The sequence below is a fragment of the Odontesthes bonariensis genome, chromosome 2, assembly GCF_027942865.1.
Source record: "Odontesthes bonariensis isolate fOdoBon6 chromosome 2, fOdoBon6.hap1, whole genome shotgun sequence".
NCBI classification, from domain to species: domain Eukaryota; kingdom Metazoa; phylum Chordata; class Actinopteri; order Atheriniformes; family Atherinopsidae; genus Odontesthes; species Odontesthes bonariensis.
This window is the reverse complement of record NC_134507.1, coordinates 11,268,013-11,283,716: the sequence shown is the minus strand read 5'-3', so window position 1 is coordinate 11,283,716 and position 15,704 is coordinate 11,268,013. Positions and strand designations below refer to the sequence as shown.

General features: G+C 41.8%; 1 protein-coding gene across 3 annotated transcripts in view; it reads left to right on the top strand.

Annotated features, from left to right (window-relative positions):
* Positions 1 to 15,704, top strand: part of micu1 (mitochondrial calcium uptake 1) — a 29,102-nt gene that overhangs the window by 8,704 nt on the left and 4,694 nt on the right. Inside the window, exons 4-10 of one of the 3 annotated variants that reach the window (XM_075476995.1) lie at positions 1,095 to 1,257; positions 3,174 to 3,217; positions 5,595 to 5,606; positions 12,046 to 12,048; positions 12,256 to 12,373; positions 13,956 to 14,038; positions 14,421 to 14,621. In XM_075476995.1, coding sequence (XP_075333110.1) covers positions 1,095 to 1,257; positions 3,174 to 3,217; positions 5,595 to 5,606; positions 12,046 to 12,048; positions 12,256 to 12,373; positions 13,956 to 14,038; positions 14,421 to 14,621 — 624 coding nt within the window. Of the gene's footprint in view, positions 1 to 1,094; positions 1,258 to 3,173; positions 3,218 to 5,594; positions 5,607 to 5,779; positions 11,533 to 12,045; positions 12,049 to 12,255; positions 12,374 to 13,955; positions 14,039 to 14,420; positions 14,622 to 15,704 lie in introns of those variants that run through there. The other 2 variants (XM_075476982.1, XM_075476989.1) reach the window with 2 other exon arrangements.

The window sequence follows — 15,704 nt, the reverse complement described above, 5'->3', positions numbered from 1 at the left end:
ACTGCAGAAGACCCCCAGGAAGATTCTGCAGACTTCAGAGTCTGCAAATATGCAAATCTGAAGTTTGCTCAGAGGAAACTCTGACCTCTCCTTCCTCTCGCCTCACCACAGAATTGCACAGAAATGCAAAAGATTGACTAAATCAGCCTGATGCATTTTGGAAGCGTGCCCGTTTGACTGATGCACTTTAAACATGAACAGGAATCAGTTGCTAACTGCCTTGCGTGTTCATTTAGTTCCTGCTTTTTGCTTGTATTTGCAGTTTGTGGAGCAGGGAGCATTTCAGCTGTAGAGGGAGGATTGGATTTGATTAGATACAACTAACTTTTAAATCAAACATCTCAGTTCCTTTCAAGGAAATTGTAGTTGGATTGGACTCTGTGTCAGTCTCCCACACACACTTTCTGTTTTCCAGATGTAACTTAATGATGACCTCAAAAAGATAAAGCTCTAAAATGGTTTTACTTTTTTCCTCAGGGAGCTGCTGCAGTAAACGCAATCACTCATTGTCACATGAAATAACAACCCTTGTGGATTAGCTCCCAAACACACGCCAGCAATGCAGTGTCTGTTAGAAGTATTCTGCCGAAAAGCGGATGGTATTGTCAAAACAAACATTCAGATGGATAATGTGTGTAACTGAGCCGAATTAATTCGTTTTGTGTTTCCCAAAACGGTGCGAAACGTCGGGGATAAAGTGCGGATAGTTTTGTTTGTGGTGCAGACACTTTTGTGGGGCTGAGAAATCTCTGCACTGTTCCTTCATTTGAACCTGCCAGTCAGTGACCCTTATAACACCTCACTTCCTGTTTTGATTATGTGGTGTATCAGTCATGAGGTTAATGTACCTCTCCATCAAAGGTGACAACTTAATTTTCCTGTTGCCACCTGCTTCATTACTCTGTACACGTCTTCACTCCATCTGCATCTTCTTAGCTCTCCTTCAGAGCGAGCTGAGAGGGTTACTGTATGATTGAGAAATTGCTGATTCTTTTGACTTGTTGATGATTTGGTATATTAGACTGGTTCCTCTTGCCTAATTCTTAACGTGTAAAATCTGCGTTGTTGACTGTGCGTCCTGTCTGGTTTGTCAGGTGATGGAGTACGAGAACAGGATAAGGGCTTACTCAACTCCTGACAAGATTTTCCGCTACTTCGCCACACTGAAGGTCATCAGCGAGCACGGGGATGCTGAGGTCTACATGACACCTCAGGACTTCATACGCTCCATTACACCCAATGAGAAGCAGCCAGAGAGTAAGTTTCCTCTTCTCTGCTTAGTCTTTAAAGAGCATTTTATTTAGAAACACTCACATTCATTATTTAATTTAATTGATTTTTATTTTTATTTTTATTTTTTACAACTTTACTCCTACTTAATTCCCTGAATCTTAGGACTGTATATTTAACTGAATGTTAACTTTAATCCTGTGCCTGACTGAAAATGTATGTGCACCAATACATCCTGTTACATGTGATGGATGGTATGTAATGGTACTTTTCATGCATGCACGCTGTTTATGATCACTGCAGTTAGCAGTGCTGAGGTCACATTGCTAAATGTAAGCATTACCCAACACTGCCCCGCTCTCTTCCTCCATCCAGCTACACGATGATTTCCCACACACATGCCACTTCTGTGCTTGATGACAGTTCATGGGTATATTGATACCACTAGCTATGAAAGTATGAGGCAGGGGGGGAGTGCAGAGCTGTCCAATCCCGCTGAGTTTAGGGAATTACCACACAGCAGTTGCTATATCAATTAACTGGTTGAACCCAGAGCAGACCTTTGGCGTCACGCATGGAGCCAGCGAGGGATATTTGATCTTCAGCCATGGGAGGTTGCTGAAATCTATTTCAGCAACACTCTTGTCATTATTATTCAACACCAAGATTGAGTTAGTTAGTTTTTTTTTTTAGTTTTTTTTTTTTAGCCGGGAGGATATTAGCCTCAATCACAGACCTGCAGTTTAATTCTCAGTGTGTGAGAATTGTTATTTTTATAGCATTCATTCGAAGTAAAAGGGACAAAACTGCAGTTAACAGACTTAATGGGAACTTATCCTGGCCTGTCACGTCCATGCTGCCTTTCCTGCTCACCTTACCATTTCCATCTGTTAATCATGTTTAAGACTTCTACTAGCTTGGCCCCCATTGGCTCTCTTTTCTTAGACCTTGCACCTTTCCTGCCTACTTCTTCATACTCAAGCTCTTTTTTTTTTTTTTTTTTTTTTTTTTTTTTTTGTACCCCTAAACTAAAAGCAAGAGTTCACTTCACAATAGGCAATTATTTTACTGTCATCTCAGAGCCCATAGCCCTGATGAGACTAACCGTAGACTCGCTTCTTTGATTTTAATGCTCAATAGCTTTTCTGGCCCATAGATGATGAATTGGCTCTCGAGATGCAGAGATCAGATAGACAGAGAAGCTGTCCCCCATTTTGAAAGACTAAAACCTCACAAAACTATAGCATAATGTGATCCACGCTGTTGGGATTTCGCATGTTCCTCGTTAACTTAAACAGAAACAGGAGTTTTATGGAGTGATCCAATGACTGAGTAGTTAGGGTACATACTACATGACTGAAATGTTGCCCTAAACAAAAGAAGCAATTTCTGCACTTTAAAATTAGCTCATCAGAAGGTTTCTTTTTATGTGTGTGTAATGATCAGCCCTATTTGACCTTGTTTGTCTCAATAATTTTGCATTTCATGTAATTTTTGTTGAAAGCCAAATTGCAATAAAATCAGCTGGTGACCCTCACCCAAAGATGCATGTGATATTTAACAACAGTCTATGAGAAACTTAAAGACCAGAGCATAGTGAAGGCATCTCAATTCACCTTGAAATACTCATTACAAGTTACCATGTATGTGGATGCTAACACTTCATAATGTAGAGCTATGAAATAAATCCCAAGTTTGAGAGTCGTGTCAGAACAGATGATCATGCGGATGACTGCTTGCTTTGACTGAATGGAAATGGGTTGTTAATGGGTGTTATCAGTCTCGAGCATGTCATCGATTACCAGAGGTTTATTACTGACAAAGAGTAAACATAATTGCTCAACTTCATGCAAGGCATAAATCTACTTTGTATGTAACTCGCATCCAGTTTTAGCATAGTTTCCATCTAACGTGCACGTCTCTGTTTCTTGTCTCTTCTTCAGATCTGGGCCTGGACCAGTTCATGGTGAAGCGCTATGATGGGAAGGTAAGAAGTCGGCCCTGTTTTTTGAAAAGGTTAAGTTAGCTGTTCTGAAGGTCAGCGGCAGGCATATTTTAAACTTTTTAAGTCTTGGTTCATAAACCATTTCAAAGTATTGTGGGATAATAAGTGTGCTTCCAGCTAAATTAATTTCACATTTCCCCTTAAAAGCTGTGTCATAGCGATGTGTTATTAGAGTTTCTTTCTTCTTCCACCACACGGCCTACCAGTACACACGAGAGGCTTTTTCCCCAAAATTACCAATGTGAAAAATGCTCATTCAGTTCACACACTAAAAAATTCCACATATTTTCTCTCGTAGCACAATGCTTCGTGGTGCCTGGCCATAGACATAATTTCAGTTTTACCATGTGATCTGCTTCTGACACTTCTGCAGCCCTGATACAATCCAGATGTTTCTTCGCCTTGTGTTGCAGTATTGTACTCAAGTATTATTTCCAAAACTTAACAGTATCATGTGTTCCCAGTAAAGTTGTTGTTACTGCAGACCATCCAAACCTTAATTGTCAGCCTTTTAAGCTTGTTATAGATGAACTTAGTCTTGGCTAGGAAACAGTTCCAGTTAAACTCTACATTCATTTAAATGGATGCGTTAAGACCAATGTGTAATTGTGCCTTTCATTGGGATTGATTGGTCTTAAAGCATTCAGTTATTTGAGCCTAATTGATTGTACCGTATTTATCCGTTCACCATCAGAAAAGAAGGGTCCATCACCATGAATACCAACATCATTATTATCATTACTCATTTCCTCGATATTAATTTATATCGGACTATTACGGCCCTCTCACAGATTCCACTGAGCATCTGTCAAACCCAGTGGCTAATCATCGCCATTGATTCGCTAACCCTAGCGAATCATAAGTAAGAAGATTGTATTTTCTAGCCTCGTTACGAGTTTTGTCTGCACCTATTCTCCACATTGATGAGCCACACTGAATCTGAGAGGCTGCAGAGTCAGTTACGCAGTCTCACTCCCTTGTACTCTCTCTTTTAGTTTTTCACAGTCTAATGTCTCGTGACAAAACTTTGCCTCACCCATATTCAAAGTTTAAAGAGCTGGGGCTGTACACCAATTAGAAAAAAGGTGTTAAATTCTCTGTCAGCCCAAAATCTAAGTTGTGCACTCCTTCCTTTATGGCCCTTATCTGCTTATGTAAATATCATCCCTATCTGCAGGCAATATGTTCCCTTTATTTGCCAGGCAAATCTCTGGCTGTATGTCTTTTTTTTTTTTTTTTTTTTTTTGCGGTACTATATTTAGCTTTGGTTGTCTCTGGAGATGGTCATGCCATGGCCAGAGGGGTGCTAGTGCCCCCCTCCCTCGATGGCTATGCCCAGACCCTCTTTGCTCAGGGACACCTCATTGATTTAATGGGCTCTTCTGGCTATTTGGAAGAAGAATAAAGCATTACAAACTCCTGCCAAGTAGCCATGAAATCTAGATCACATGAAACTGAGAACTGCAAGGGATTAGACTCAAATTAAATAGTTAGAACATTTAGTGGTGCACTCTCAGTAGCATGTAAATTAGGAAGTGTGTAGAGGGTGTACAAAGAGGAGTGTTTCAGCTGGGCGGGTGGTAAACTGCAGTGGGAACTAAAGTTGATGATAGAGGAATACAGGATTGTGAGTATAACACGAGAGCTCTTTTAAAGGACCTGTGTCTCACTTCCCTTTGTTGAATTTAAAAATAGCAGAACCAGCTCAGTTAAGTAGAATGGTTTGTACAGGTTTAGCCACTGTAAATGACTCATTATCTCCTTCTCTCTCCTCTCTGTCAACACTAATTTGTTCCAGGATCAGTCTCTCACAGACCAGCATTACATGCCTTTTCTGATCGTGTAACAGTTGTTAATATTGACTCATCTTGTTTGTTTTGTTCTCCTGTCCATCAGAATACTGTAGCCTTAGAAGTCATTACATGGGATTGTTTGTATGTGATCACCAGTTCTTACACTGCATCTGTTCTCTGCTGATAATCTGAATCTCTGGGATTCCTCCTCCTACCCTCATCATGTGGGGATCCTTTTAGCTGCCGTAAATGTAAATGTGACCTCATGTTGCCATTGTTAACAGTTGATTACTCTCCCGTGCTCTTATTAGCCATCCTCTCTCATTCCCAAATCAAGTAATCCCTCCATTTTCTCTCCCCTCCCTCCCTCTTGACAAACCGTCATCCCCCATCTCCCAACATCCCCAATTTTTCTCTGCCTCCTCCCCAAATCATTCTGTCTACCGACCCCTGTTCTCCACCCACAAAATCCCCATCCCTCCTTCTCTTCCCCACCTCTTCTAATCCTCCTCTGTCTCCCTCCCTCCCTCCCTCCTTGCTGTTCCGTCCTCCCTCCCTCTCTGCAGGACTTCTGGCAGGTATGGGGTGTGTGCCGAGCAGCATGTGTGTACCTGAATGAGAAACTGCACTTTGTAGCCACCACCTTTTCCCTCTTTTTACTCCTCCATACTTTTCCTCTTCTCACCCTGACGTCCATCACTCACACCTCCTAAGTGATGAAGGGCATTATAGCTATTCACTTTGGTTAGTTCAGGGGAATGGCTGAAAAGTGTTTTTTCTTGATCACATCTCAGCTTTGGTAAGCGCGAGTTCACTTTGAATGATGTGTTTATGAGCACTATGGATAGGACGGCAGCCAAACTGTACATTTAATAGACACGCAGATGAAACAAGTGCTTATTTTCATCTGATAAGTGTCTATAGTTTAAATTAAACTCTAAACTCTGAAATGTCTTCATATGGAAAACAAATGATTGGTTAGAGGAATGGGTCATGGGCCTCCCCACCTGTTTCCTGTCAGTTTATTGTATATATCTGGAAACCTGAACTGCTCATATCCCTTCCATAAATCTGTATGTGTTTGTTCATTAATGGTAACAGGAACACGGACCTATGAGCTTTATCTAGTAAATTATTAGACCTGGAAGCAGGTCTGAATGCATCTGCCAGTGAAAATGATAAGAGGACAAGCAGAGCATAGCGCAGGGCGGGTTATAGCCTGTTCACCATAAAGAGAACAGGGAGTGTCATAAAGTGAAGTGAGCATACACCCCTTTGCGTGCAAATTAGTTTGAGACACCCAAGCCCTGCATTGTTAGTTGTGTTGGATATTTTCCAAGTCTCCTCTCTATTGCTCTTTGATGGCATCTGTGCAATGCTTTCCCTGCTGAATTATTGAAGGTGATGACTATACTTTGCATCAACAGGGATTATTAAACGCTGCGGCACTACTACTTAATTTATATTATAGTAGTCGGTCCCCCAAAGTGAAGTTCATTCACGTTTATACTTAAAATTTAGGAAGAATATCATGACTTGAAAGCTGAGATTTACAGAGCAGCCAAAAAGAAGTCATTTTTAGGGTATTGGTCAATGCTAAATCATAGCAGCGCTGTTCCCCTGCACTCCCTCTGTCTGGCTTTACAAACACACTTTCTCTCCTCATGCTTTCATTCCTTCTAAGAAATATTGGCTCTAGCTTTCCACATGCTTTGGTGCTGTAGCTTTTTTTTTCCCAGCATGCAATGGTCTACTGCCTGTGCCTCAGAGAAATTAGCTGGTGGTGGCGCCCCCTCTCTGCGCATGGTGGCATCATGGGGTGGGTTTGGACCCAGGAAATGGCTCTGTCGGCAAATGCCAAGGCTGTATCGATGTGCTTGAAAGCCTTCACAAATCCATCCTCTGGGTTTACAGATGTCAATGCTGCATGGTTTTTGTGAAGCATGATTTAAAGTAGCAGAAGGCAGGACTTGTCTGTTCATCTAGGATTCATCCAAACTGTTCTTTTAGCTGTGGCACTCTCTCTTTGTTAAGCCACACAGTTCTCTGAGCGCTCTGCTAAGATGGAGAATACACATCTGTCACTCAGAGGGTGTGTGGAGGAGGCTGCTCCGATGGAAGCGAGACTCTTTCCCACAGACTGATGTTATGTTCAACCTTTCTGATTTTGCAGGGTGCTCCCTGGGGCAGCTGTTTGGACTTCTGCTGGCCTGTCTTTTAAGATATTTTTACACTGTCTCCAATTCCCACTTACTTTCTTTGACCTCTCTGTCTGTTTTGGTGCTTATGAAATTTCTCATATAGATATACATAAACTCTCTGAAACTCTCTTTGTTCTTCTAATCCATCAGAGGTTGGTTGTCTGTAAACCTGGTCAGCTAATTGTGTTTGTTCTTTCCTGTAAGAACAAGATTTATTTATTTAAATGTTCCATATTAGGAGCCATTTTTCCTTAAATGTATTCCCTGTGTGATTGTAAGTTATTAATGGAGCACCTGTTTTGTAGTTACATCTGGGACTAGGAGGTGGAAAGCTAATAATTAATGTTCTCTACTCCCACTCACCTGCTTGCCCACTTACTCTGTGGTTTTTTTGGTCCCAAGGCCTCAGATGGTCACATCTGACATCTAAAAGCTCTGCCTGAGCAAACACGAGTCAGAGCTTTTTGGTCACAATTCAGAAACTCAAGCTCAGTTCCAGGTTGACTTTAACCATAGCCAGGTCATTGTAAATTCAGTTAACTCTGTAACTCGTGGCTTTTATTGTAAATGCCAAAGGGGCAAAAAAAAAACCCAAAAAAAACAATCCAAGCTATCACATCGAACAAAATGCCACAGAGAGCAGTAACTCATTTATTCTAATGCACTTACACCTACCCGCCCTATATCTTGCACTCAGTTTGCCCTGTCTGTAAAATACCCACGTTCCAGTTGACTAAGCTCTCTTGACTCACATGTGCAAAAGATGAGAAACCCCTCGAGGACCGGGCATCCCTGTAGCACATACCCGTGCATAGCATTGGGCCATAGACGAATCAAGCAAGAGCGAACATCTACGGCCTCTCTCACATCTTAGCTTTTCATCAGATCTCAGAGTAGACCTGAAAAATTCATCTCTTCGCTGTGGCTTTCAGGGGGGACTGTGCAGACGATGTCTTAGATGTTACTAATGTGTAATGATTAATGATAATGAAGTGATGGCATCTAACAAGCTAGTACTAAACTGGCAGACAGGTGGGAAATAGTGTATCTGAAGTAGCCAGCAGTCATGCAAGTAGATGCTGGCACTGAAAGAAACTATCAATCCATCCATTTTCTGTAATCCAATTTAGGGTCGCGGGGGGGAGTTTCGAACCTGAAACCTTCTTGCTGTGAGGTGGCACTGCTAACTGGAAGAAACTAAATTTGATAGAAAATACAAAACTTTTCAAAGTCTTATGATGCTGACTGAAGTCAGGTTTATAAAGAAATCTGAGGAACTTTTCAAGTATTTGAAGCCTTTTACTACAGCCGTGCGCTTCAAAAGTCTCAAATCATTCATGTGAATTGAGCAGAAATAAAGGCGGCCCTTAACACGCACGCCCCCGGCAGTACTTGATTGAACTTGTATGGGCTTTATTCGTTGGCTTTGTTCTTTGTTCTCTTTAGCTCAGTGCAGGGGCGAGATTGGCCCTGACCAGGCCCTTAACCCCGCCCGTATGTGTATATGACAGCAGTACATTTCACTGTTCCGCTGCCAGCACACCTCCGCCTGTCAGCATCTTTCTGCCTCGGCTCACAGAATTGTGGCTGTTGCTCAGTTTGTCATTTGGATACAGTCGGCGTATTTCGCTATGACGTAGCTGACACGTGGAGAAACGATGAACAGATGACTATCCTCATGGCAGAGCTGTATAAAGACATCAGGCTCAGGCAGATTTTTTTTCACACTGAACAGAAACGCACAGAAGAAGCAGATGTTAGTTTGCTTATGTCCTGTAGTGATTTTTTTTTTTTTTCTTCTGTCATTTTAAAATGGCTGCTTTGAGGAAAGTTTAGAATTCGTCTGTGATACTAACTCGGATGTAGTTGGGATCATTTTGGTAATTGCAGCAGAATGTTAGATGGGGATGAATTAAAGCCGACGAAAGGCTACACAAATGACACATGGCTGTCAAGTAAAAACTAGCGCTGCTTAAACATTTGTGAACCCTTCAGAATTTACTAAATGTCAGCATACACATTACCCCATACTTCATCAGATTGTCCCACTTCAGTCTGGAAAGTGCTTAGAGAAGCAGTGAGACAAATGTTGAAATGTATCATTCCACAAACAAAATATTCCTAAGAACTACAGAGGAAGTATTCTTGATGCTCATCAGTCACTATGTTTCAAAATAATTTCTAAAAGGATTGAACTCAATCCCCAGTCAGGCAGAAAATGTATAAAATGTATTCAAGAGGAGTCAATCAAAGAAAGAAAAAAGAGAAGATTATTTATGAGCAAGCCTTTTGATATTATAGGAAGTCGGAGTGGAGCCCAGAGAGAATTATAAGCAACTTCAAGACTTCCTCACAAGGACAACACCAATCGTGTGAATGGAGGGGCTGTACTCCGCTCACCATCTGCAGTTTGCTAAACATGGCGTGGTCATACCAGAAGGGTGTTGGAAACCTGTTTTGTAGATGGATGAGACCAAAATAGAATGTTATGCTGCGTGTGGGCCAAGAAGGCTCACTATTACTGATGGAACAATAAATTCTGAAGTACAACAGCATCTATGAAAGAATGTCTGAACATCTGTCAGTGGACTGAACCTCAACAGAAATAATGTTTCTAAAGTACTGTGAAGTGGTTTCATATGAGGAAACTGAATCTGTACAGAAGAATGGGTGTGCAGGGCCGATAATTGTTACCTAAAATCTACAGTTCCAGTTACTGCTGCATCAGTGGATCACTGTATATACTGAATCCAAGAGTTTAAAGTCATTTTCCTCAATAGATAAATGACTTTTACATTATGTCTCTTTTATGTCACTGACCCACTATCTGTGTTGATTAGTTGTCCACAGATGCGACTTTTTAATTCATATTTATTCAGGAAAATTCTAAAGGGTTCACAGACTGCCAAGCTTGGCTGTTGTTAAGTCTTTTAGATGAAACATTTTGTCGTCTATCTGAGTTGTGTTTGCATAACTGTGCTGTTGGAACGGCTTTGTTGCTGGAGCATTCAATATTGCATATCTTGAGTCAGAAGCTCAGATTTTCACCGATGACAGATGGAGGGGGAAGTAGAAGATGGGGTGCGATGCTATAACGGAGCTACAGGCTCCATTGGGAAAAATAAACGATGAAAAAAACACCGACAGGCTTGGTATACTGTGCACATTACCATAGTATGTGTCTGCCTCAAAATGTATAGTTACATCGTACATTTATTGGAGAGCTGTACAGTATGATAGCACTCAAAGAGAGAATTGCGACTGTTTCGTCAGCTCATTGTCAGGCAGGACCCTAAAAGTGAAACTTGTGTTCTTTTTCTGACCAAGACACACTACACCCGGGAGCACTTAAGGGTTTTATCACCATGCTCCTTTGAAGTTGCCCTTTTTTTAACCAGTTGAATATGCCATTTATTCCCTCTCTTTACCTAAAATCTCTCTGCCTCAATCTCAAGGTGATGTGGGCTGTTCTATATTTTAGTTTTTGTCCTTGACTCCGGCCACTGGAAAATGTGAGCGTCCCTTATGTGCTATGTGCCATTAGCTGTGATCATTATAATAAGGCCCGGCGTGTTTATGTCTCTCGGTGTGCATAGCTGTCTATGTGGAAGGCATGCGTTCACGCTTGCCCACATACACATCTTTGCGCGTGTCTTTTTGGTTTTGTTGTACTCTTTAGGGGGCTTTGTCTGTGCATCATCATTTTAAACCCAGGGGCCAGAACCAACTCTCACTACTCCTCCTCTCTCTGCTCTTACTCTTTTTCTTCCTACATTATATATGCTCATGGTTGATCCAGTTTAGCACTCTATACTCTTCTGCACATGAAAACACCTGAAAGCATTTAACTCTTAAGGCACCACAAGTGCAGGTTTAACCCTTTTCTCTGCACGGCTCCAAATATAACTTCTTTGCTCTCCCTGACCTCCCTGCTGTCCCCCACTCCCTTCTCTCCTTATACCTTGTCATCAATTATAAATGTCACAGTAGAAACTGCTGTTCTCTTTCTTTGCATCTCTAACTTCTGCAACATCACTTACTTTCACCTCGCAAAAAGGTGAAACACACCTCCTTTTTTAATAGAATAGATGGGTGGAAATTGTAAAAATCCAAAGCTTAATTGACTTCTCTTTTTAGAGTGGCTTCCCTTTAGTGATCTTGTTTCGAACGAGATGTTGTGTTTGAGTGCATGAGTGTCTTTGTCATTTAAGGCCCTGCTAAAGACAGCAGAGGCCTGGATGTTCTCTAACAGTTGTTTCTCCCTTCTCCTCCTCCTCTGAAATGGACGTCTTTACAGATGGAGGTAACTTCACATGGGCTCAGATTGGCCCAGCCCCCCACCCTCTCCTGCTTCTCTAGGCATGCTCTGTCCTTCTGTTTGGTGGGGCGTCCCACTCGTGGGACACTGTCTTTCAAGTCTATCCTCGAGTGTGTAGTGCGCATGTGATAAAGTGACACTTTCATGCAATGGTGTATATATACACATGCTAACAACGAAAACAAAAAAACATCAAGTCGGCTGTCGGGAGCTAAATTTCACTTGTTGTTTTTCTGATCTGTTCATCGGGTTGTGTTTCAGATATGGTTAATCGGTAGTATTGTGTGTTTGTGCGACATTCTTTCGTGATGTTTCCCCCCTCTTTATGTCAGTTTCACACTGTGAGTACAGCCTTTGGTGGATAATGTGTTTTCTTCATGAACTGACCACAGACTAATTGTTCATCTCTGCCATCCTCACCTGCCTGTACGGCTTCATGTGTATGCAGCAGCTGCATGACTGTTACTGTCATAATCATAATTAACCCAATGCACCGAGACTGTTTTTCATTTGTGTGTGAGAACGATGTGTGTGTGTATACATTCCGACAGTTGACTGTAGCCAGTCTCTTATTTATCTAAACTCTGAGACGCACACATATGTGTCTCGCACACAAATGACAGTTGTAGCTGGAGAAGCTTTGAGGATTGTGCTGAATAACAGGAACTATTTATAATGCAAGTGTTTCCTTTTTATGTCCTGGATGAGCAGAAAATTGCCCAGGAGAGGGAGAGGTTTGCTGATGAGGACAGCATATTTTACTCCCTGGGAGAATGTGGCCTTATCTCCTTCTCTGACTACATCTTCCTCACCACTGTGCTCTCCAGTAAGTACCTTTTTTTTTTTATGTTGCACAAATATGATATATCTCTTAAATTTGTAGAATTGATCACAAATCCATCAACTATCTCTTCAGCTCTCTGAATTAACATGAAAAGAAATGACATTTCAATCTATTGTTGGCTGGGTTTTATGGCTGGCGGCTGTTCAGTGAGATATCCGTCTCTGTCGTCGCTAACGTGTGTCTGGCAAGCCAGCTTCATCGGAGGTGTTGTGTTTCACAGAATCATTTGCTGCATCTACAAACACAGGGAGCTAATTGCACATTAAGGCCTCTGCTCTGAATGTGCCGGAGTTGGTGGAAATAAAAATCACGCACGAAGACGGGACGATGGAGGATTTCTTTCTTTCTTTCTTTCTTTCTTTCTTTCTTTCTTTCTTTCTTTCTTTCTTTCTTTCTTTCTTTCTTTCTTTCTTTCTTTCTTTCTTTCTTTCTTTCTTGCTGCCAGTTCCACAGATTGTGTCAGGGCATCTTAGTGGGACATATTTACTGTTTTTCAGATGATCTGAATGATTTTCAGAAAGTGGGTGTTTAACGCATTTTTGTTTTGTTAGACCAACAAAAACTGGACTTTTAGAATGCAAGCAAACATGGTAGTTTGACCAAAATCATGCAGAAGTAAGTTTCTGAAAACCATGCACACCAAGATAATGCAGTGGAGGACTGAGTCTCTCCTGCATATATACACTCACTCACACTCACATGGGTCTTAGCGCTGCAGGCAGGCAGGCTCAAAGTTCCATTTTCTTGCTTTTTGTAAAAACAGCAAAGCGTGTGTGTGTGTGTGTGTGTAATGCCACCGAATTCCTGATCAAGCTGGTCTTTTTCACATATTTTTATTTATTTCTTTGGGTCAGACAGCAAAAAACAGAGAAAGAAAGAGATTGTGATTAAAACTCAGCTCATCATGATTAGGCGTCCACTCGGGATCGCTTAAAGAATTCCCAGACTGTCATTCGGCTCTAATAGAATCCGGGCTTCATAACCGCAGCCTTATCGGTCAGAACCGCCAATCAAAATTAATCTTACTTCCACGTATTTTAATCTCCCACAGAGAGCGTTAGAAGTGGCGTAATGTCTTGAATATTTCCTCACGCCGACCCTGGCCTGTTGCCACAGATACAGTTCAGCGTAGATGGACTGAAGTCTGTGTGAGGTTAAACGGCAAAGTGTCCACAGAAGGAAAAAAAAAGATTTACCCGAAACCTTCAAATTGATTTTTTTTTTTTAAAATGGGTGCATGAATTATGATTGATGTGCATGTTGTATGGCAGATGACTTCATATAGAACGTCCAGAGTCGGTTTGAGCAGGTTCACTGCTGGCAGAGTGGGGCTGACTGTGCAGTTATTGCTGTGCACTCTGAGTGATATAAGATTCTCTTGGTGAGGCTGTGAGCTCACCCCAGTGTGGGGAAGGCTGAAGATTGTGTGCAGTAAACGTGTAACGATGGTATTGAAGTCTTTAGCTGTTTTCTGGGTCGATTCAGTGTGACTGTTCTTTTCATATTGTGATGTATTGATTGAAGAATGTGTCTGTTTGTGTGGTTCATCTGCTGCGGCACCCAGCTCCCCAGAGGAACTTTGAAATTGCTTTCAAGATGTTCGATCTGAACGGTGACGGAGAGGTGGACCTTGAAGAGTTTGAACAGGTCAGCAACATGTCTTAAATAAGATAAGATAAAACAGGATAGACGTTTATTGTTGCACACCCATCAACACAACATATTTAAGGAGACGGGCTCATAAGAAGCAACACACATATTTGGACTGTAATTTCAACCCATTACAGTAACACACACTGACTGGCTAATGGAGGAAAGATGGATTTTCTCAAAGATGATGGAAAAGTTCAGTTTTGTATGTCAGCCAAAGTATCTGTATTCATCATTTGCAGGCATATGATAAAGGATTTAATTTCAGAGACGATAGATTAAAGTTTTGAAATGGGACTCAGTAGATTGGTCTGTTTTTAACAGGTTCCTCAAAACTAAAAGAAAAAAAACCCATTCTCATATTGGTTGACATCTGTAGGTCCAGAGCATCATTCGATCCCAGACCAGCATGGGCATGCGACACCGCGACCGCTCCACCACAGGAAACACCCTGAAGACGGCCGGCTGCAGCTCTGCACTCACCACATACTTCTTTGGAGAGGACCTGAAAGGGAAACTCACAATTGGCAGCTTCCTGGAGTTCCAAAGGAAACTGCAGCATGACGTGCTCAAATTAGAGGTAATGAAAAAGGAAATAAACATTACAGCTTTGATGTGTTCCTAAATCTTAGCCTGAGGTTTATCTGTAGCTATGGAGGACAAAGCAAGTAAATCTTATGGGCCTTTTTAAATGCTCTCCCCACAGTAAATGAACAAGTAAACGTTCCCAAAAATGTTTGAGAGTGAGGAGAAGCACAGAGGCAGTGACAGGTGAGGGCTTCCAAGAAGAGATTTACTCTGGTTTGTGTGTCAGAGCTGGTCAGTGTCACACCTTTGACAGTTAAATGTAAAAGCCACCATCTGTCTCAGTGCCTCTACACTCACAATTGATCAGTGTTGTAGAGTATATGCTTCAGCTGTTAATTAGAGAAGAGTTGGAATATAAGACTCGAATCTTCCCTGCATAGGCCAGCAAAATCCACGCTCTGCCTTGTCTTAATGATCCCACAGAGCCCAGAGAGTAAAATAACACCACAGATAAGGTTGACAAGGTTTTTCCACACTTTTGCCCTCTTATTATAACTGCTGGGGCTGCAGCTCACCCAGGGCTATGATTCACTATTCCTGTCCCTATTTTCTGTTATTTTTGTAACTTTTATGACACCCTTCAGTTCAAGAACTTATTAGATTTTCTAGAGGCTTTGGTATCATGAAGCAAGACCCAGAATCTCCCATCCTCAAAGGGCCTTTAACTTCACAGTTGGCAGATACGGGATGCTTGCCTAAATCATCCCGTCCCCTTTAGAATGTCCACTCGGGGCTTATTTTTGCCTTAGTGACGTGCTGCCTGTCAGAAGCGCAAGAAAGAACATTTTGAGTGGTCGACGCATTCAGAGAAGAAGAAGCGAGGAGCGGTTCGGCTATCAAACATGGTCAGACATAAATCTGCTGTATTGACCTGACGCAGCCGAAGCCCACTGTTGTCAGGTCTCCCTCCAGCAAAGCATTGTAAAAAATGCGCATGCAGATTTAATGGCACCAATGGCAGCTCCATGCATGATTCAACTGGAGGCCCGACACCAGTATTTACTGTTTTCCATCTCCCCGTGCTGTCCTTCTCATATTAATTTGTTTGTCACACTGCATAGCACTCACTGCCCAT